The following is a 19,354-nucleotide window of genomic DNA, read 5'->3' as shown; positions in this document are numbered from 1 at the left end:
GTAGGCAGCCTGTTCGTCGAGTCCATCACCGCTGCTCCGCCCGAGCATATCCCACACGATGACCGGGAGCCCCGACGGCTCTGGGAGGCGGCGGCTTTGTCAGCCGGTACCGCGAGAACGCACCCGTTTCTATGATGGCGGCCGCGCGGCGTCTGCCCGCAGCTAAGATGGCGCCAGCAGCGCACCCGGCCCGCCGGCCGGCGCTCCCGGCATGCACTGCGCGGGGCCGGGCACACAGCTGCCAAGATGGCGGACCTGGAGGAGCGAGTGTCGGATGAGGAGAAGGTAAAGGAAGGGGGTGGCCGCCCCTCCGCTGTGGGCCTGCGCCGCTGCCCCCGGGAAGGCGTGGGTGGGGACTGGCGGGCAAGCTCCCTCGTGCCGGTGTGCCGGCCTGCGGGTGCCTCGGGGAGGGCGGGTCCCCGAGACCACCGGGCCGCCGCCGTCCGACTGAAGGACCGGCCGTTCCTTACCAGCGCAGTACTTTGCCTTCCGATTTCCTCACTGCCTTCCGATTTCCTCACTGCCTTCCGATTTCCTCATTGCCTCGGTGCAGCTGAAGTGTCTCGGCCAGTCGTTGTGCTTGAAAATGGACATAGTCTCAACCTAAACCAGGGGAAGTTTAGCTTGGACATCAGGAGGGGTTTCTTAAGAGAGGCCGATTAGACACTGGGAGGGTGGCTGGTGATAGAATTGCCATCCCTGGTCATGGTCAAGGAAGAACTGGATCCAGTGGCAGCCAGTGCTCTGGTCTCGTTGACAGGGTGGGGGTCAGTCACAGCTTGATCACTTGGTGATCTTGAAGGTCTTTCCCAACCAAAATGATTTTGTGAAAATGTATTTTCTGTGCTGCTTTTCCCAATTCAGGAAAGTAAACAGCATGTCTATAAGGTGCTTTGCAAGCTCTTCACTTCCTAAACACCCTCTGCATGTCATCGCATTTTCTGCTCACCCCAGCTGCTGGCAGGAATTTTGATGTAGATTCTACAAATCATACTGGATGGAAAGGACTAAGTAGGAGCAGATAGAGCCATAATTATTTTAGGAAAGGGTAATGAGCACTTTGTTCCTCTTGTGACAGAATGTGGGAAAGTTACAGGCAGCAAGTTCTCTGCGAGGTAGTACACTGTTGTTTACACACATTAGTTTAAAAATAACACTGTTACTCTTCCTTACATCATAGAAGTGTTACCCTTAGTGTTTGCTTTGCTTCTTAACGTTCTGGAGGAGTTGTTCAGGATCATGGATCTTCAAGGATCATACAAGTTGCTTTCATTTTTCCCTTAAACTGCAATTTCAGCTTCATTTCAGTGACATCATTTGTGAAACAAGCAGAGCTTTACAGGTGCAGTTCATCCATTAGTCAGTATTTTAGGTGATGTTTTTTGGAATAAGTATTTCAGAGCAGAATTGACATGGCCTTTAGAACGTTCAATTTCAACTAACTTCAAGCCTCACACGGGCAGAGAAGGATAACCTTAATGGAGGATCTGAAAGAGAAACATACAGCAAAGATTTGCTGCAGTATCCATTTTGTGACTTTTCAGATGAGTCTAGAACTTTATATATGTTAATTTTTTAAGTCTGAGTTTATGAGTACTTTAAAGCAAAAGACCCAAAAATATCAATTGGGCAACAAAATTAATTCATTCCATCCTCCAAGCTTCACTCCTTTATTCTCTATGGATGTATTTTAGGTAAGAGATTCATTTCTCAGACAGGCTGGGAGAGCTGGAGGTGTTCACCTGGAGAAGAGAAGGCTCCAGGGAGAGCTCAGAGCCCCTTCCAGTACCTAAAGGGGCTCCATGAGATCTGGGGAGGGACTTGGGACAAGGGCCTGGAGTGACAGGACAAAGGGGAGGCTTCCCACGGCCAGAGGGCAGGATTAGATGGGATTTTGGGAAGGAATTCTTCCCTGTGAGGGTGGGCAGGCTCTGGCACAGATGTCCAGAGAAGCTGGGGCTGCCCCTGGATCCCTGGAAATGTCCAAGGCCAGGTTGGACAGGGCTTGGAGCAGCCTGGGACAGTGGAAGGTGTCCCTGTCCATGGCAGGGGGTGGGACTGGATGGGCTTTAAGGTCCCTTCCAACCCACCCAGTCTGGGATTCTGTGATTAAGTTCCTCTGAAATCTCCTGGTTTTGCTCAAGTTCATTCTGCTGCTGTTTTGCCAGTTTAAACTAACGTTTGCGCAGCTTCTCTTCCCCTCAGACACTTTCCCCATTTTAGAAGCAGGAAGTTGAAGTTTCAGAGCTGAAATGACATCTGAAATGGCCCCGTGGGCCAGGAAATGGGGCAGGTTGCAGAAAATCCTATTTTTTTGTTTCTGCAGAGGAGCATCCTGACAACTCTGAAAAACCAACAACCATTCAAGTGCTTGACATTTCAAATTAAACACTCCCTGTTTCCTGCACTCCTGATTTCAATAGTTTGACTGTAATGCTTTGTATTTTATGGGTCTGTGAGCAGCAGGGCAAGGTATAATTATCCAAGTGAACACTTTCCACTTGCAGCCTTTGCTTTGTTCAGAACTGTGTTTATAATAACATTTGATTGAAGTGCAGAGGCCCTTCCATGTTGATTTAATTTTGTTCATCCTTCCAAGTAAGAGAATTTGTGGAAGACTGTAAAAATCTCTCCCGTAACACTTAGGGGTTTTTTTCTGTTTGTTTCTTTTTCCCATAAGGATTTCCATATGAGAATCCATTGATCTAAAGTTCAGCCTACTAAAACAGTGTCCCCTTTTGTAAGGGTTTCATGTTCTGCAGCCACAACATCATTGCATTAATTTATAAGATATTAAATTTTATAGCTTTTTAGAGGCCTTTTTTTGCCATATGTTGAAGCACCTTATAGAAGAGAATCTGTTCATTCGGGGAGTTAATTTGCAGGATGTGTTCCAGTGCTGTCCTCCCACTGTGAGGCATCCTGGCATTAGTAGTAGATACTTGAGAGAGCTGTAGCACAGTGATACTCTGTACTGTGCTTACAGTTGTACTTGCTCAGAAAAGCATGTGGTGTCCTTTCAGAACTCTTTCAGCCTTTTGGGGCAGACCCTGAGCAAAGTCCACGGAGGATATAGAGCAGCAGGGTCTCTCTAAACTACTGCCAGGCTCTCTTCATCACTGCACAAATTTCTGACAGTGAAATTTGGCAATATTGTGGCAGCAATCTGTCCTAATTACAGCTCTTTAAATAGTGACATTTTTCAAACAATCTAAGAGCTCCATTTTTAGAATTACTTACCAACCTAAAACCAGAAGATTAAGAGAAAATGGTTCTGTCCTGCACCATATCTTTTTAATGTTTTCTTCGTATTGCTTAATTACTTCAGGCACAAAGAATGTATAGCTATTTTTTTGAAAGCATTGCTAATTTGGAACACAGTCTATTTTTTATCTGAAGCTCAATCCAGTTAAGGCAGATTTATTACTTGATCCTTTTGGAATAAGGCAATTACATTTAGTTTGGAAAAGTGTTTATTTCCTTTTGTGGCTTGCTTTAAATAATTATGTGACAAACAATACAGTTTCTAATTAGAACAGGGAAGACTGTTGAGGAAAGTGAGTTATTTCCAGCTCTGATGATAACTCAGGTGAAGCAGTTGGATATATATATATATACACAATTCTTTGTTTTGCTGCTCAAAATGAAAAGTAGAAAATAATCAGTGTTGTAATGAGCAACTCTGCAGTCACTTTCAATAAATGTCATGTTAGACCAGAGAGGCTCATTGATCAGCTTAGTCAGCTGGGCTTATCAGAGGAAATGGGACATTTTTATTATTCTAAGGGAGAGGTCTAATTTTGTGACATTTCCTCTTTCATTTCTTCCAAGATCTTCCTATTCCCCATAAACCTGTAAAATCCATAAAAAATTTGATAATGAAAACCATAAACTCTTACTAATTCCAATAGAATCAATACCTGGACCACCTAAATTCTAACAGTGCAAGACATGTATATTAGATTTCAGAACACGTTGCAGTTTTATTAGATTTTTAGAAGAGATGAGGTTTTTTTTCCCAGATTCAGAGTTTCTAGATATTGAAAGTTGGCCTTTTCAGTTATTGATGCCTTCATCATCACAGTTCCACATGCCTTCATAGAATCCCAGAATGGTTTGGGTTGAAAGGAACCTTGAAGATCATCCAGTTTCACCCCGTGCCATGGGCAAGGACACCTTCCAGTGTCCCAGGGTGCTCCAAGCCCTGTCAGCCTTGCTTTGAGCAGTCTTACGAGACTATTTCTATCTTGACAATGCATGCCTAGATTTCTCCCTAAATCTGCCACTTACTTCAGTACTGGTTTTATTGGTGAATTGCTTCAATATGTATGAACTCAGTAAATTGTCTTTTGTCTTTAATTACTTTTCTTCTTCGTGGTAGGTGCGTATAGCTGCAAAATTCATCACTCATGCACCCCCTGGAGAGTTCAATGAAGTATTCAATGGTAAGCAATTAAGGAAAAAATTATCTGTGATGTTTTCTTCATGTTTTATCTATTATAAAAATCTAAGGCTGTGTCACACCATATTCCTTTTAAAATTAAGTGGCTAGGGAAAGCATGCAGTTCTTCTAGACTACTTCTGCTTAATGAAATGATTTAATCATTTTAATGTTTGCAGTTGAAAATAAAGTGCATAAATAGAAACATTTGATCAAAAAATCCAGTAACACACCTGAACCCTTTCTTCTCCAGATGTCCGGTTATTGCTTAACAATGACAATCTTCTCAGGGAAGGAGCAGCACAGTAAGTACTAAGATTTCAAACACAAGTCAAATTACCTTCAGAGATACTTTTGTTTTCTTTATACCCATCATTCTGTGACAAAGAAAACCATTTGCTGTATTCAGAGCAATATTCTATAATATCTTACCCCACCTAACAAAATATATAATGAAAGGTGTGGATAATTCATTTTAAAAGCCCTAAAATGGAATTTGTGCTGTATGAAACTGACAGGAAGACACTCTGCCAAACCGTTTAATTCTGCAGCAGCAGAAATTTGTGGTCATGTTGAATCATCTGATTAATAAAGTAAGCCTGAAATACTGATTAATCCATAGCCTAAATTTAGAAAAATAACTGCCCTCAAGAAGAAGTTTTCAAAATTTTTTGTTTACTTCCAGCTTCATCAGAAGGTACTTAAAGATTACACATACAAGCTTTTTGATGCTAAGATCTATTTCAAGCTAGGTGATGTGTCACTCAGCAAGTCTTTACATAAGAAAATTGTTGTGAATATTCTTCTATTCATTTGTTTACCTTGCTGCCGTCTAAATTGTAGCTGGGGTGTTGCTCTTTTGCCTTGGCTTGCTCACATTTCCCCAGGCTACCTGCTGCTCTACTTTTGAACTCTGTATTTTCCTGGTCATCACTGAACAAACCTGCTTTTAGACCTGGGGTTTATAGCTATCTACAGTAAAAGGTATTGGAAAATCCTTTAACAGTGCTTGTGTGTATTATTTGCCCAATTAAGTTGATGCTTGCTGTAATATGATCACACAGTGAACTTGAGTCAAAATAAATGTGCATGTATAGCTAAAGTTCATGTTCTTTTGATCCTCAACAGTGCGTTTGCACAGTACAACATGGATCAGTTCACTCCGGTGAAAATAGAAGGGTACGATGATCAGGTAAGAACAAACTTTGTACACTTGAGGTTTGTATTACTGCACTGGGAAAAAGCAATAAAAATGCTGTTTTGTCAGGATGTTGGCTCACAAGTCAACATCACCATCAGCTGACTCACTCATTCTGCTCACAAGGTACGACTCCTTCTCCTTCCCCCACACATCATTATATTGACAAACTTTCTTTTATAAGAACGAAGCATAAACAAAATATTCTCTAAGTTCTGTGTCATACTACTTAGTAAATCCAATTCATTTTTCCTTAAAGCTCCATGCTGAAGTCACTGGAATTTTACTTAAGTGTATGAATGATTAAAGATTACTGTCTATTTAAAGCTCACTTACAAATCCTCATGTTGCTACTTGCTTACAGTTCCTACTGACAATTGATGGTAGATTCTTCATAGTTTGTTTGGTTTATTTTCCACAATTTTAATCCATCCCCAGCTACTGTAAAAAACAAACTGTATCTTTGTTTATACCAAATCATTGATTTAGTGTAGTGATTATACCTAATGGTAACCAGTCTATGCCAGCAAACCAAGTTGTTTCAGGGTTTTTTAAAATTTCTTTTTAAGAACAAACAGCAAGTCATAGAGAAGCCAGAAAACTGCGCAACCATCTGTTCTGTTCTCTGAGCCAAGCTCTGACCCAGCTTTTCTGATGTCCCAGATATGTTTATGGGAGGCATATATTAAGAGGACTGTTCACAGAAATAGATTTGATAAGAAAGTTACAGTACAACCTGCAAAAGAATAAACACACCCCAATAAAGTCAATATTTGGGAAGACAGAGAATTAAGGTGAAAAAGAAAAAAGAAGGGAATGTGCAATGCTGCTTTGCTGTCTGCTTTAGTTGGTGTATTTTAGAAGTAGTCACATCTATGTACCTTTCTTGCACAGCAGTAGTGCTATTGCAACATGGAACATGGCAATAAATGGTAGATTCCAGAGTAGAAGTCTCTGTTTCCTTTAGAAAGGAAGAAGGAAAACAGCTAAAATAATTTTGAAGGCAAAGCAACGTGCTTCTATTGTAAGGATACCCAATTTTAAGCCAAATATAGATAGATTATAGTTCAGCTTTTTCTGGGACAGAAGTCTAAGTGCAGACTGTGGAGAGCAGACTTACCTTCAGCCACACAACAACTACTAATTTAAATTATTACTGAAAATACTTGATTTTCTTCATGTGATCTTATAGTTCAATGAAGGAACCTATTGTAACACTGATATGCAAGTAGGGAAATTGCAAAACAACACATCTATAGTAGCCTAAATATATCATCATTTCAATTTCTTTTACAGGTCTTAATCACTGAACATGGTGATCTGGGCAATGGCAGATTTTTAGACCCAAGAAACAAGCTTTCTTTTAAGTTTGATCACTTAAGGAAAGAAGCAAGTGATCCCCAGCCTGAGGACACAGAATCAGCTTTAAAACAGTGGAGAGATGCCTGTGACAGTGCATTGAGAGCCTACGTCAAAGATCATTACCCCAATGGCTTCTGCACTGTTGAGTATCCATCTTGTTACCCTGAAAGTGTATTGCTCTGGGTCACTCAGTCCTAGAGTGGACTCTGCTGGGCAGAGCTGTTGGAGTTCTCCATCCTCACTAGCATTTTGGATAACTTTGGAATGACATGTTCCAAAGAGGGTGCAACTATCTTGGTATGACACAGAGGTAAAGATGGATTAAACCTTTTTCATAGGCATGACTGCCAAGCACCTTCCCACCTACCAGTAATAAATGGCTTCCAGGGGAGGTGATGGACAATGTAACTCCTGGTGCATGTTCCCACCACAGCAGCCTGCACCCTGCTGCCAAGGACAGAGATTAAGAATGGCTTTCCTTAGCTCTTGGGCCTTTTTAACTCTTTTTCTAAATACAGGTTTATGGTAAATCTATAGATGGACAGCAGACAATTATTGCCTGTATTGAGAGCCACCAGTTTCAGCCCAAAAACTTCTGGTAAGACTATTTCAACTTAGTGTGTTTTCTTCCTTTGCCTGCTTCCTCAAAACAAACCATCATCTAGCTCTGACACTGTCTGAAGGACAGGGAGTTTTGGGCTTCCCAAGAAGTTCTTTTTGTTTCGTAGTCTGTTTTCCTTGCAGCCCTCTTGGCACTTAGCAAAACTCTTCCTGTGACCTATCCAAAGGAAAAGGCAGTAGCAGAGCTGGATAGATTCTCCTTTCCATCTCTGGAGCTTCTTTGTACTGAAGCTGCATTATATTCAGCTGGGCTGCAGAAATTTAACTCCATGCCATCTAAAGCACTAAATCCTATATGGTATTGGTGATAAGACAACATCAGAAACAATTTGCTCGTTAATTTGGATCTTTTTGCTGTTAGAGCTTTTTGGAAATAGTTTTTCATGCTTTGATTGCTTTTAGGAATGGGCGTTGGAGATCAGAATGGAAGTTTACCATCACACCACCGACAGCTCAAGTGGCTGCAGTGCTCAAAATCCAGGTGAGTTCTTTTTCCTGGCAGTAACAGGAGAAGCTGCATTGTGCTTCTCTTACACAAATGCATTTAGCTCAGAATGAGATGCTGAAATGCAGCAGAGATGTCCTTCTCAAGAATGTTATTAAACTAAAAAATTCAAGAAATTCATTATTGAATCTAGTATTTCAGGAATAGTCTCACATCTGACCTGTGGTTTATTATGTAGCATTACCCTATAGGCCTCCACTTTGCTTCACTTTATAGGGCTAAAACTCTACCGTGAGTCTTCTATAATTGCTCTTAGCTCTAGGTGTTTGCTGATTAACATAATCTTGAACAGTCTTGACAATGAAACCTTTTAGAAAATCCAGCCTACTTTTAGTCTCCATGTAAGCAGAGAAGACTGGCATGAAGCTCTGTTGTGCCATTTTGGTAGCATTTGGGGGCTCAGGAATTCTGGAGCGAGTGGTTGTGATAAAACCTGCATTCTGTCTTTTTGTCCAGGTCCATTACTATGAAGATGGCAATGTCCAGCTGGTTAGCCACAAAGACATTCAGGACTCTGTACAGGTGTCAGTAAGTATGCTAACAGATCTTTAAGATAAGCAGTTGTTTTATTCCTTAAACAGCTCATGAAGCATGCACTGCTATGACTGCATTCTCTTGACTTTTAAGTAATTTTAGGGTGCACAGTCAATGTGGTGTTCAGAGTCCAGATTCACAATTGCATAAAATTCAATCTTATTAGAAAGTCTCTACTAGAAAGCTTCTCTTGGAAGTTGGGGTTAAAGAGGACAGAATATGCTTTTCTATCTCTGTGCAAGGGAAAGGAACAGTGAGAGACATACACAAAGGGAAACTAAGAAACCCTCTAGTATGGTACAGGGAGGAACATCTGCAAAGTGACTCATTTTACCATGAAGGTCCACTTCCTTTTTGCTCACTAGGGTGCAGCCCTGTTCCAGTTTGGAGCACAAGCCCTACCCAGTATGTAGTAAGTGAAAGGAGCCAAGCTACAACCATGAGGCACAAGCTGATGATGTTACCCACTTTATCAGTACTCAGCCTATCATTTGAGAAGAAATCTACTGTGTAGCTTATGTAAGTTGCTCTTAAACATACAAATTTTTTGTTGTTTTTTTTTTTCTCCTTTGCAGAGTGATGTCCAAACTGCTAAGGAGTTTATTAAGATCATAGAAAATGCAGAAAACGAGTACCAGGTAAGATCAGTGGTAGTTAAATAAACCACAGAATCATATCAGTCTTCATTTGCAGTTAATGAAAACATGGAAAACTGACCTCTGTTTGTGTTCCTGGCTGAATCTGGTATTGACTGTAAGAATTACTAAAATAAGGACAGTATTTGTTTAAACAATATAGTTATAAAGCTGTAAAGTTACAAAGCTGTGTTGTAAGTAACTATCAGTCTTGCTGTATGTTTTTTCGTAAGGGTTATAAATGATACCTAGAGTAGATGTATTTTCCTCTGTGACAGTTAAAAATACTGAGGAGGAAATTTGTGCAACAGCTTTTACATTGTCCCAGCCTGTGTGCAAGGAGATTGGAAAGAGATAAGTCAGTGAAAGACGTAAGGGGATGCTGCTACAATACAGGGGAGGTGAATAGAAAGCTTTTGACTTGCACACACACTGATGACTGCATTATTAATTTAGGTAATAGTGTGCCTTGCACCTTATAGAAAGGAGTTTGTGGCTTTAACACAGAGTTGAGCTTTCTCACAGTGTTTTATGAGTGCCCTAACCAAATCTGCTTGCCCTTGCAGACAGCAATCAGTGAAAACTACCAGACTATGTCAGACACCACTTTCAAAGCCTTACGCCGGCAGCTCCCCGTCACCCGCACCAAGATTGACTGGAACAAAATCCTCAGCTACAAGATTGGCAAAGAAATGCAGAATGCTTAATGCAGAAACAAGGAGGTGTATGAAACATTCGTGTGCAAAAAAACAAATGTGGTCCTATGCCAAGTAGATGGTTTCTAAACCAGAGCAGCATTTTTTTAGGGCTTTCAAAGTTAACAGGTTTTCTAGCCTGAGAGGGAACCATGGAACAAATAGTTGTCTTTGTGTTTTGTGTTTCCTGCCACATAAACTTCCTGTTGTAGCTGCATTTAATAGGTCATTTAAATTCAGCCATTCATGGCTCAGAAGTACAGCTGTTTTCAGTCACTGGCTGGAAAACTTCCTAGCTGGAAAAGCCCTATTATTACCCCAGGAGAAGGTGCAGAGCACTCCCTTCACCTGTATCCAGCACTCCAGGTATCCAGTAAGTTTGTCAAACCTGCCAAGAGCTCACGGCGCTGCAAGACACAGTAAGTGTAAGACAGTGAGTCCTTGTGTATCCTTATTCCCAACCTCCACAAAGCAGATGCCTGCAGGTTTAGATTTTAGAATCTAAGGAAATGAGAAATGTAGAAAATGAGTTCACAGGATCCTTTACAGAATTCCCTACTGACCTAGCTCTTCCAGGGATGTAACTTTTTTTTTTTTTAACCTGAAGGTTTGAGCCATGTTCCCTAAAAGTGAACATCTTTGTTCTCCCCTCCCTCGTGTACGTACGGTTACCAGACATCTGCATTTTTACAGAACTACAAGATGAGTCACTGCTGATCCACAAGGGCTGGATGGTGATTAAAAATGCAAATGTCTACAGAATAGTAGGTATGTTGTGCTTTAATGCTTTGTGGCAGGCTCATAGATTTGTATCACAGGTGTATGGATGAATAGTGTATAAAATAAATAAACTTGCACCAAAGTGAAAGAAAAAATCCTTTCTATTTGTCTCAGTTGTGGACAGTTGTCGCTAAAGGACACAACACGATTCACATGACCACCCTCAGTGTCAGAACAAAAACCCATGACTTTATTCTCTGACTCCAGCATTTATAGATTCTCAACAATGACCAGGGATTAGATAATTAAGTTATCACCTTCCCAAGCACACTGGTCATGCGAAACGTCCATCAAAAGACGTTTCTTAGAAGGAATGTGATAAAGAACTTATGTTTACAGGATTTTCATGGGAAAGTAATTAAAACTATGAAAACATTATCAGAAGGCTTAATTTTCAGGGTGACAGTTTCTTGTCATTCTACATGCTTGTTCTGCTTTACTATTTTGCCCCTCTAGTAGTCATAACAGTTTCTCTGAAGGGCAGGATGAAGAGATACCCATATGCCTTTCTCAGATCTTGGAACGTGGATTCACTAGAAAGTGAACCTCCTTTGGTGAACTCTCTGCTTTGTTTGCACTTGGTTATCACTGGGCGCCTTGCAGGTTCTGGTTTTTAAACTGACTCATGTGTTCTTGTTTTTAAATACACAAAGAAAAAAGGCTTGGGAAGAGAGGGGTGGGGTTGCCTGTGCATTACACTTCAGGTTTTGCACAGTAACACCACAAAATAAGTGTTTATGCTTTGTGAGTTTTATCTAAATAAAATGTATTTGTATTTGCTGCTGAGACTGACAGTTCATCCCTCAGGCATCTGTATCAACTAGTCTAGTGCAAATACAGCAGTGTTTGTTTAAAGCCATTTGTGTCTGTTCTTTCCTGGTCTCACTCCTGTTAATTCCTGAAGGCTTGGAAGTGGTGGAGTCACTGTCCCAGAAACGGTTCAAAAACGTGAATGTGGCCCTTGAGGATATGGTTTAGTGGTGCTGGGTTCATGGTTGGACTTCAATGATCTCAAAGGTCTTTTCTAGCCTGAGCAGTTCCGCAAGAAAGGCAGGGATGGTATCGCTCCAAACCCGTGGGTGATGCTCCCACCCTGGTATACAGACATGGGAACTGAAGAGCTGAGCTTCCAAATTAAAATAAAAACAATCACAGAGCTTTAATGCAACTCCTCACCCTGGAAAAAAGGCAGCAAGGAGGTAATTCCACTCATCCACCTACCTCAGACACTCCTGGTTGTGTCCTGCACAAGACAAAGCAGGGCTTTTTGGAGGTTTGCACAGTGCTGTGCGAGGAGCTACTCAAGGACAGTTTGTTAAGAGGGTCGTCCCTGCGGCAGCACCCAGGGAGATGAAAGGTTGTGTGGGCCTCAGGTGCTGTGGGCTGCGGCCCTGGACCCATCCAGGAAATTGCTGCAGCAATTCCAGGAATGTGAAGCTGAAGTAGGGCCCAAGATAAGACTGCACACAGCACAGCTTTTATCTGCCTCAAGGCTAGCTTTCTCGAGCTCCTTGGCTACACTGGAAGCAGTTCACCGCCAGAGTTCCAGGCTTAAGAGCATTTCTATCTCTTTGTCCTTCTCCAAATCTTTAGCTAATCATCCTTTAGACAGACTCGTTCCCTTCCTGCCTCCTGGCCCTTCTCCCCCACCAGCCTTCTCTACAGCAGGCTCTGCTGTCCGGCTGCCAGCTCCTCGATCCGGGCAGGCAGACCCGCACCGCTCAGCCCCTTTCGCTTTCGTTTCTCCCTGCGCCACCAGCCCGGGCTCAGCCCAGCCCAGCCCAGCCCAGCCCAGCCCAGCCTGGATTAATCTGGCACTCCTCGACACGGCACCATCTCGGCTCAGCTGGGCTCAAGCATGCCGCGGTTCAGCGTGGCAGAGGCCAGGCTTTGGGGACATCAGTTTGTGCAGTTCCTGCAGGACACGGGCCGGGAGCAGGTGAGCCTGCGGGAAACGCTGCGGACCATCTACAACCAGGAGTTCCGGGGCAGGTAAGAGCCCTCAGCCAGACCCGGGCAGCATCACCTGGGACAGACCCTTGGCTGGCATCCCCAGTGCCTGGCCAGCACCGCTGGTCCCCAGCAGCATCACCGGGGTCCCCAAGCTCGTCTGTCTCACCAAAGCCCTGCTGGGATGACCCCCAGCTCCACGGGCCCCCAGCACCTGCCTGGGGATGGCCTTGGACACCCACTGCCCACCATACTCCCTCGCCCTCGCCCTGCTGACACCAGTCACTCTGGCCCTTGTGCAATATCACCACTGTTATCATTGGAAAAGCCAGGACTCGGGGCACTGGTGGGACTGGGAGGAGGAACATGGGGAGTCACCGCTTCTGGGAGCACAGTGCCTGTGCCAGCTCAGCTCACGAGGGACCGGCTGTCAGGGCCAGGCAGTGATGCAGTGAGACAGCTGGAACGGCTGTGGCAAAGCTGGAGCGATGGCACAGCACGGAATTGCTGGAGCAGCCAGCAGGGATGTAAGATTTGCACAGGCCAGTGGGAAGCCCAAGTCCTTCTTCCTCTTCTGGAGCAGAAGGGGCCTGCTGAGAACTCCCTCACTGCAGCCTCAGTGTCCTGCTTCATCTTCCTACTTGCCTCACCTCAGCTGAGCCACAATCTCCCACACAAACCTCTCCCTTGTCTCCACAGGACGGATGCAAAGACACCCGGGTTTTCCTGCATCTTGTACGCACTGAAGACAGACCATCAGGTTCAGGTGCGAGGGGAGGTGGTGAAATTCAAGGTGAGTTCATGCTGGGGCAGTGGCCACTAGGACTGGCTCCTCAGGAGCCCCCTGCAGGATCCCGGGGCCACGATGATTCCGGCTGCTCCTTGCAGGTGAAGAGGCGTGTGGTGGTGGCAGACCAGTACCGGAGACCCAGAAGGAATGCACAGACATCCATGTCCAAGTCTGCCTCAGGACAGCAGCTCAGCTCCACTCCACAAATGCCCCCGATCTATGGCAAGCAGTGGTAGGATCGGCAGCACCCCTTAGCACAGCCCCTGGCTCCCTCACCCCGGCTGGGAAAGCCTGACCCTCCCTCCCCGCAGGGCTGAGCTCATTCGTGGGAAGCACGGCGTAGACATCGCCTCAGACTATGACCAGGGCAATGGGAATATTCGCTTCCCAGTGGTGCCGGGTGAGCCCCGGACAGTCACTGTCCTGGTGCACAACTGTGGGACAGAGGTGGTGACACTGCAGCGCTTCCAGTCACGCCAGCAGTCCCAGGAGCTCTCCTTCACCGACGAGCAAGGGGCAGTGCAGGGCCAGTCCCTGCTCTTACACCCAGGTAGGGTCCCATCCCATGCCCTGCCTGGCAGAGAGGATGCAGGACCCCATCTCACCACTTCACCCCGCAGGTGCCACATACCCCATCCAGGTGCGGTGCCTCACCACCTGCAATGGGCACTTCAACGCTGTGGTGTTCTTCGAGTTCACCAAGGAGCCAGACCAGCCCTTCAGCATCTCACGCTACATTGCTGCCATCGCCGAGAGCCAGCTAGCCAAGGAGCTGGGACCCTCGGCAGCTTTCCAGCCTTACGAGGCCAGCCTCCAGCGCCTTGTCACAGTCATCACTGAGGATGGCATCCCCCCCGACAGGTATGTGGTGAAGTCACCCGCTGCCATCCTGAGCAGAAGGACCCAGCCTGTTCTCCAGCCAGGACAAGGTTCAGCTCCTGACTGTCTGGCACCACAGGACAGTTCTTCAGCCCTGTGCAATGGCTGGTGACAGTGGGGTAGGGGACAATTTTGTAGTCCCTGCAGCACTGCTGTCCCTTCTACCCAGCTCCCTGAAAAACAAACTGGAGAGGGAAATCCCTCTGGGTACCTACCAGTACCCAAAGAGCCTCAAGGACACGATTCTGCTTGGACCCAACACCAGTGCCAGCTCCAGCTGGGCTGCCATGCGGTGAGTGCCAAGGGCTGAGAGCAATGCTGAGGCGTTCCTTGAGTGCCAAGCTATCCCTGGGACACTGACACAGCTGATGCCCTTCCACAGCTTGCTGCTGGAAGCACCTCTGCAGGCTGAGAACTACCACCAGAAATTCCAGCTGCTGCTGCACCTGGAGGAGATCCAGATGGAGGTGGACATCCGGCGCTATGACATGCAGGATGTGACCATGGTGCAGGAGAGGGCTCTGCTGGTTCTCAATGTGTGTAGGGGGTGAGGGATGAGGGGTGCTGGCACAATACTGGCACTCCCAGAGTGCCTGGCATCACACTGGCCTTTTGGCACAGGTGCCTGGCGTGGCTGAGAACCGCCCATCCCTGCTGAGAGGGGACCACCTCTTTGCCCACCTGAGCAGCGAGCGGGACCACTCCCCACTCATCCAGTACAAGGGCTACGTGCACAGCGTGGAGCTGGAGAAGGTCAGACTGGGCTTCTCCTCCAAGTGAGTGATGTCTGGTCCCAGCAGCCTTTCTCAGAGATGCCAAAGGCCAGGAGCGGGTTGGAAAGGGCCAGGAGGACATGGAAGAGTGCCCCGTGCTCTGCTCACACCATTCCTTCCCAGGCTGCAGAAGAAGTTTGTGAACAACCTGAAGTTCGATGTGACCTTCACCTTCAACCGGCTGCCACTGCAGGTCCAGCATCGGGCTGCAGTCCTGGCCATGCGCCGTGGCTTGTTCAGCCTCCTCTTCCCCTCTGCCTCCTGCCACAAGTCCCTGTTCCCAGGCCCCTTCCAGCCCCGGTGAGTCCCCAGCTGTGCAGGGTGGGAGGGTCTGGGGGATGGAGGTGATGGCGCTCCAGCAGCGCAGCTCTGCTCCCACAGGTGGTTTAACCGCAAGCTGGAGACCAACGAGGAGCAGTGCAAAGCCGTGACCCACATCGTGACAGGGATGTCCCGGCCAGCCCCATACCTCATCTTTGGCCCCCCTGGCACTGGCAAGACGGTCACTGTGGTAGAGGCCATCAAGCAGGTGAGCGGTAGGTGCCCAAATCCAACCCCGAGCATTGCTTCCCACTCTTGGTATGGGGCTCAATGCTGTTGCCTCCTCCTCCCACCCAGGTGTGGACTTGCTTCAAGGACGCCCGTATCTTGGCCTGTGCCCCCTCCAACAGTGCCACAGACCTGCTGTGCCAGTGCCTCATCAAGGACATTGCCCCTGAGAATGTCTACAGGCTCATCGCCAGCTCCAGGAGCCCCAGGGAAGTACCCACCGATATCATGGTAGGTCCCTGCCCCTGCACCCTGAAATCCTGACAGCACACCTGGGCTGGCATCCCCTGGGACAGTGGGACCTCATCCAATGCCTGTGCTCCAGCCCTGCTGCAACTGGGATGATGAGCAGAGCAGCTACGTGTACCCAAGCAAGGAGAGCCTGAGGCAGTACCGGATTATCATCACCACACTGGTGACAGCAGGAAGGTCAGAGGAGCTGGGATTGTCCCCAGCATCTGTGGCAGGTGGACCCAGGGCTGCCTTGCAGCCAGGCTGTGAAGACAGTCCCTCTGGGATTCAGCAGGGAGGGGTTGGACGAGGGCAGGCAACAGGGGGTGAAATCCCTCCTCCGTGGGAGAATGAGGATGAAGGGTGGGAAAAAAAGGATGGCCAGGTGGGGCAGGATGCTGAGACACCCTCATTCCATCTCTCCTCCAGGCTGGTGTCAGCCAACTTCCCCCCTGGGTTTTTCTCCCACGTCTTCATTGATGAGTGTGGCCACGCGGTAGAGCCGGAGAGCCTGGTTGCCATTGCGGGTGAGTGCTGTCCCAAGGACCAGCATCTCTGGCATGGCCTGGGGTCCTTCCATCCCCCACTGAGCTCTCCCTGTTCCCAGGACTCCTGGCTCCCATGGATCAGGAGACCAACCCCAATGGGGGGCAGCTGGTGCTGGCAGGAGACCCCAAGCAGCTGGGCCCTGTCCTGACCTCACCACTGGCTATCCAGCATGGTTTGGGTGAGTAGGGAGGGAGCTGGGAGTGCTGCAGGTACCCCACAGGGGCTCAGTGGCCTTGTGGGGAGCCACAGGATATCACTGGGCACAGGCACCTCACTGCTGGAGAGGCTGATGCTGCACAATCCCCTGTACAAGAAGTCGAGTGGAGGATACAATCCACAGTTCATCACTAAGCTGCTCTGGAACTACAGGTGGGGACAGGGATGGTGCAGGGAGGGATTGAGCCAGGAAGGGATTGGCATCCCCAGGATCTGTCCCCCAGAGCCTCTTCGTGCCCCAGCTGGTGTGGGAGGTGGAAGTGCACCTGCTGTCCTGGGTGCACAGTGCCTGAGAGGGTTCTGGACCCACCCTGGGCACTGTCCTGCCTCTGCCAGGTCCCACGAGGCCATTCTCAGGATCCCAAACGAGCTCTTCTATGAGAACGAGCTGAAGGTGTGCAAGAGTGACAGGCTTGACATCCAGAATCTGTTTTGTACCTGGGAGGAGCTTCCCAAAAAAGTGAGTGGCGCAGAAGGGACTGACCCAGGGGGATCCCTGAGGCACAGGCAGAGCAGAGCCAAATGTTCTCTGTCCCCAGGGCTTCCCCATCATCTTCCATGGGGTTTGCGGGGAAGACCAGAGAGAGGCCAAAAGCCCCTCATTCTTCAACACGGCTGAAATTGAGGTCCTGGTCCACTACCTCAAGAAGCTGCTGCAGAGCCAGGGCAAGGGAAGCTGCCCGTCCGTGTCCCCCCAGGAGATTGGCATCATTTCTCCCTACAGGAAGCAGGTGAGGGACACAGCTCTGCAGGCAGGGCATAGGCAGAGGCCTCCCCAAGGGACAGGGAACACTGGGATGGATGGGCAGCCCCAGGGCTGGCACAAGGATGGTCCTGTGGGGGCTGGATTTGGCCACATGCCTCCACTCAGGTAGAGAAGATCCGGAAAGCCATCACATCCCTGGATCCCGATCTGCAGAAGCTGCCGGACATCAGGCAGTTGAAGGTATGTCCTGGGCATGGAGGAGAGAGGAGCATGCCCTGCCAGCTGCAGCCCAGGGGTGCTCCTGGCCCCTCACCTGCTGTCCCTGTCCCAGGTGGGCTCTGTGGAAGAGTTCCAGGGCCAGGAGCGGCACGTGATCCTCATCTCCACCGTGCGCAGCTGCAGCACGTACCTCCAGTTCGACCAGACCTTCAGGCTGGGCTTCCTCAAGAACCCCAAGGTACTGCCTTGCCCCGGGCAGACCCTTCTTCCTTGGCATCCCCTTCTCCCCTCTGGTTCTCATAGGCAGGTAGAGCGTGCTCAGTGCCACACCAGAGCTGCCTGCACCCAGATGGGGCTGCGAGACGATGAGAGGTGTTGCAGCCAGGTAAAGCCCTCTTGCTTGTCCTCTTCAGAGGCTTAATGTGGCCATCACCAGGGCCAAGGCTCTGCTGATCGTGGTGGGTAATCCGATCGTGCTCAGCAAGGACCCCCACTGGCACAGGTGAGCTGCTCCTGGCCCCTGGCACAGACAGTGCTCACCAGCTCCTGCCCTTCCCTGCTGCTGGTGCCTGGCCATGCCCACAGCACGGGGCCGTGAGCCCACGCTGCCCTGCCTCTGCACCTGCAGGTTCCTCAGCTACTGCAAGGCAGAGGGCGGCTACACAGGATACCCCTACGAGCCTGAGAGCACAGCTGAGGACAGAATCGCCGACAACCTGCACATGCTGCAGCTCAGTGCTTAGTCACCAGGTGAGCAGAGCTGGGCACTGCCAGTGGGGCCCCAACAGCATCCTGGGGCAGCAGCATGGCCAGAATTCCAGCTGGGGCACTGGGAGGCTTCTCCTGCCCCAAATGCAACAGGGCTTACAAGAGGTTTTTGCTTAGGGCTTGCATGTCTCCATCTTGAAGTCAGGGGCCAGCTCTGCCATGAGGTTTCTCTGCAGAAAACGCACTGGTGAAAGGAGGAGAAGCCCCATGAAGCTCCATCCCCCTCAGCCTGTCCCTGGCCTGCAGCAGCTCCTGCTCTTTCTGTCTCAGTCTCAGGGTGCTCCATGCACCCCTGAGGAGATGGGACTGAACCCTCCGGACCAGAAGGTGTTGCCAGGCTTTGCTGCCAGCCACGAAGCCCACACCAGCATCAGACTGGGACAAGTCTCTATTTTAATCATGTTTGTGGCAGAACAATTCTCTGTGACTACTCTCACCATTCAGTGAAAGGCTTAAGCCTGGAGACTCTGGCCTCCAAAGAGCATCACTGGGTACACAGCTGCTGTGATGGGTGACTGGGGAAGGCAGGGACCTGGCCTGGGACAGGCTGGCTCAGCTCTCCACTGGGCCTGGCCTTAGGCTGTGCAGGCACTCTGTTTCCCTGGAATAAATGTTTAGAGAAAAACAGTGTATTGTTGAGTCCTAGGTGAGCCTTGCTTACACAGACAGGGCTTCGGAGCAGCATCAGGCTCACTGCAGCCCTGCCCTGCTCCAGCTGCAGGATGGCTCCAGCAGTGCTGGCATTGCCCATCAGCAGGGTCTGGGTACAGCTGGGAAGCTCCTGCCTGGCCCTTCCCATGTAAACTGCATCCTGGCTCTTTGGCAAGCACAGGGTACTGAGCCCTGATCCTCCACCAGCAGCTGAAGCAAGAGGGGCTGGGGGCAGGCAAATCCTCACCCTGCAGCACAAGGAGCCTGGAGCAGCGAGGGGCACAAAGGAGAGCCAGAAGAAC

At 48.3% G+C, this 19,354-nt stretch overlaps 2 protein-coding genes across 6 annotated transcripts; both read left to right on the top strand.

Annotated features, from left to right (window-relative positions):
• The first annotated feature begins 122 nt into the window (after nt 1–122).
• On the top strand, nt 123–11,630 carry CAPZA1 (capping actin protein of muscle Z-line subunit alpha 1). Its single transcript, XM_058856137.1, has 10 exons — nt 123–285; nt 4,382–4,445; nt 4,695–4,746; nt 5,570–5,633; nt 6,936–7,142; nt 7,520–7,599; nt 8,025–8,103; nt 8,584–8,655; nt 9,237–9,299; nt 9,863–11,630. The coding sequence occupies exons 1-10, from the start codon at nt 247–249 to the stop codon at nt 10,001–10,003; spliced, it is 861 nt and encodes a 286-aa protein (XP_058712120.1). The 5' UTR covers nt 123–246; the 3' UTR covers nt 10,004–11,630.
• Nucleotides 11,631–12,200: 570 nt separating this feature from the next.
• MOV10 (Mov10 RISC complex RNA helicase) lies at nt 12,201–19,234 on the top strand. 5 transcript variants are annotated; one of them, XM_058856129.1, is made up of 22 exons: nt 12,209–12,763; nt 13,421–13,514; nt 13,610–13,743; nt 13,823–14,061; nt 14,132–14,372; nt 14,560–14,682; nt 14,773–14,926; nt 15,012–15,166; nt 15,287–15,463; nt 15,545–15,692; nt 15,782–15,943; nt 16,038–16,141; nt 16,373–16,470; nt 16,551–16,670; nt 16,759–16,861; nt 17,045–17,168; nt 17,248–17,439; nt 17,580–17,654; nt 17,746–17,871; nt 18,047–18,135; nt 18,262–18,383; nt 18,519–19,234. In XM_058856129.1, exons 1-21 carry the CDS (start codon nt 12,630–12,632, stop codon nt 18,374–18,376), a joined length of 2,907 nt encoding a protein of 968 aa, XP_058712112.1. In that variant the 5' UTR covers nt 12,209–12,629; the 3' UTR covers nt 18,377–18,383; nt 18,519–19,234. The 5 variants fall into 5 exon arrangements, with proteins under 5 accessions (XP_058712110.1, XP_058712109.1, XP_058712108.1 ...); XM_058856127.1 differs by having other exon boundaries at nt 12,201–12,763; nt 13,610–13,740; nt 16,038–16,470; XM_058856126.1 differs by having other exon boundaries at nt 12,203–12,763; nt 16,038–16,470; nt 18,578–19,234.
• The last annotated feature ends 120 nt before the right edge of the window (nt 19,235–19,354 follow it).

Source organism: Poecile atricapillus, chromosome 23, assembly GCF_030490865.1.
Source record: "Poecile atricapillus isolate bPoeAtr1 chromosome 23, bPoeAtr1.hap1, whole genome shotgun sequence".
NCBI classification, from domain to species: domain Eukaryota; kingdom Metazoa; phylum Chordata; class Aves; order Passeriformes; family Paridae; genus Poecile; species Poecile atricapillus.
This window is presented reverse-complemented; position numbering and strand designations above follow the sequence as displayed.

Excerpts from the sequence above, each read along its gene's own strand:
- CAPZA1 (XM_058856137.1), top strand. The coding sequence starts at position 247 with ATGGCGGACCTGGAGGAGCGAGTGTCGGATGAGGAGAAG. Across the intron at positions 8,104-8,583 it reads CTGCAGTGCTCAAAATCCAG|GTCCATTACTATGAAGATGG; the intron begins GTGAGTTCTTTT and ends CTTTTTGTCCAG. Across the intron at positions 9,300-9,862 it reads ATGCAGAAAACGAGTACCAG|ACAGCAATCAGTGAAAACTA; the intron begins GTAAGATCAGTG and ends TTGCCCTTGCAG.
- MOV10 (XM_058856126.1), top strand. The coding sequence starts at position 12,630 with ATGCCGCGGTTCAGCGTGGCAGAGGCCAGGCTTTGGGGACATCAGTTT. Across the intron at positions 14,683-14,772 it reads TCCAGCTGGGCTGCCATGCG|CTTGCTGCTGGAAGCACCTC; the intron begins GTGAGTGCCAAG and ends GCCCTTCCACAG. Across the intron at positions 16,671-16,758 it reads GGCTATCCAGCATGGTTTGG|GCACCTCACTGCTGGAGAGG; the intron begins GTGAGTAGGGAG and ends CACTGGGCACAG.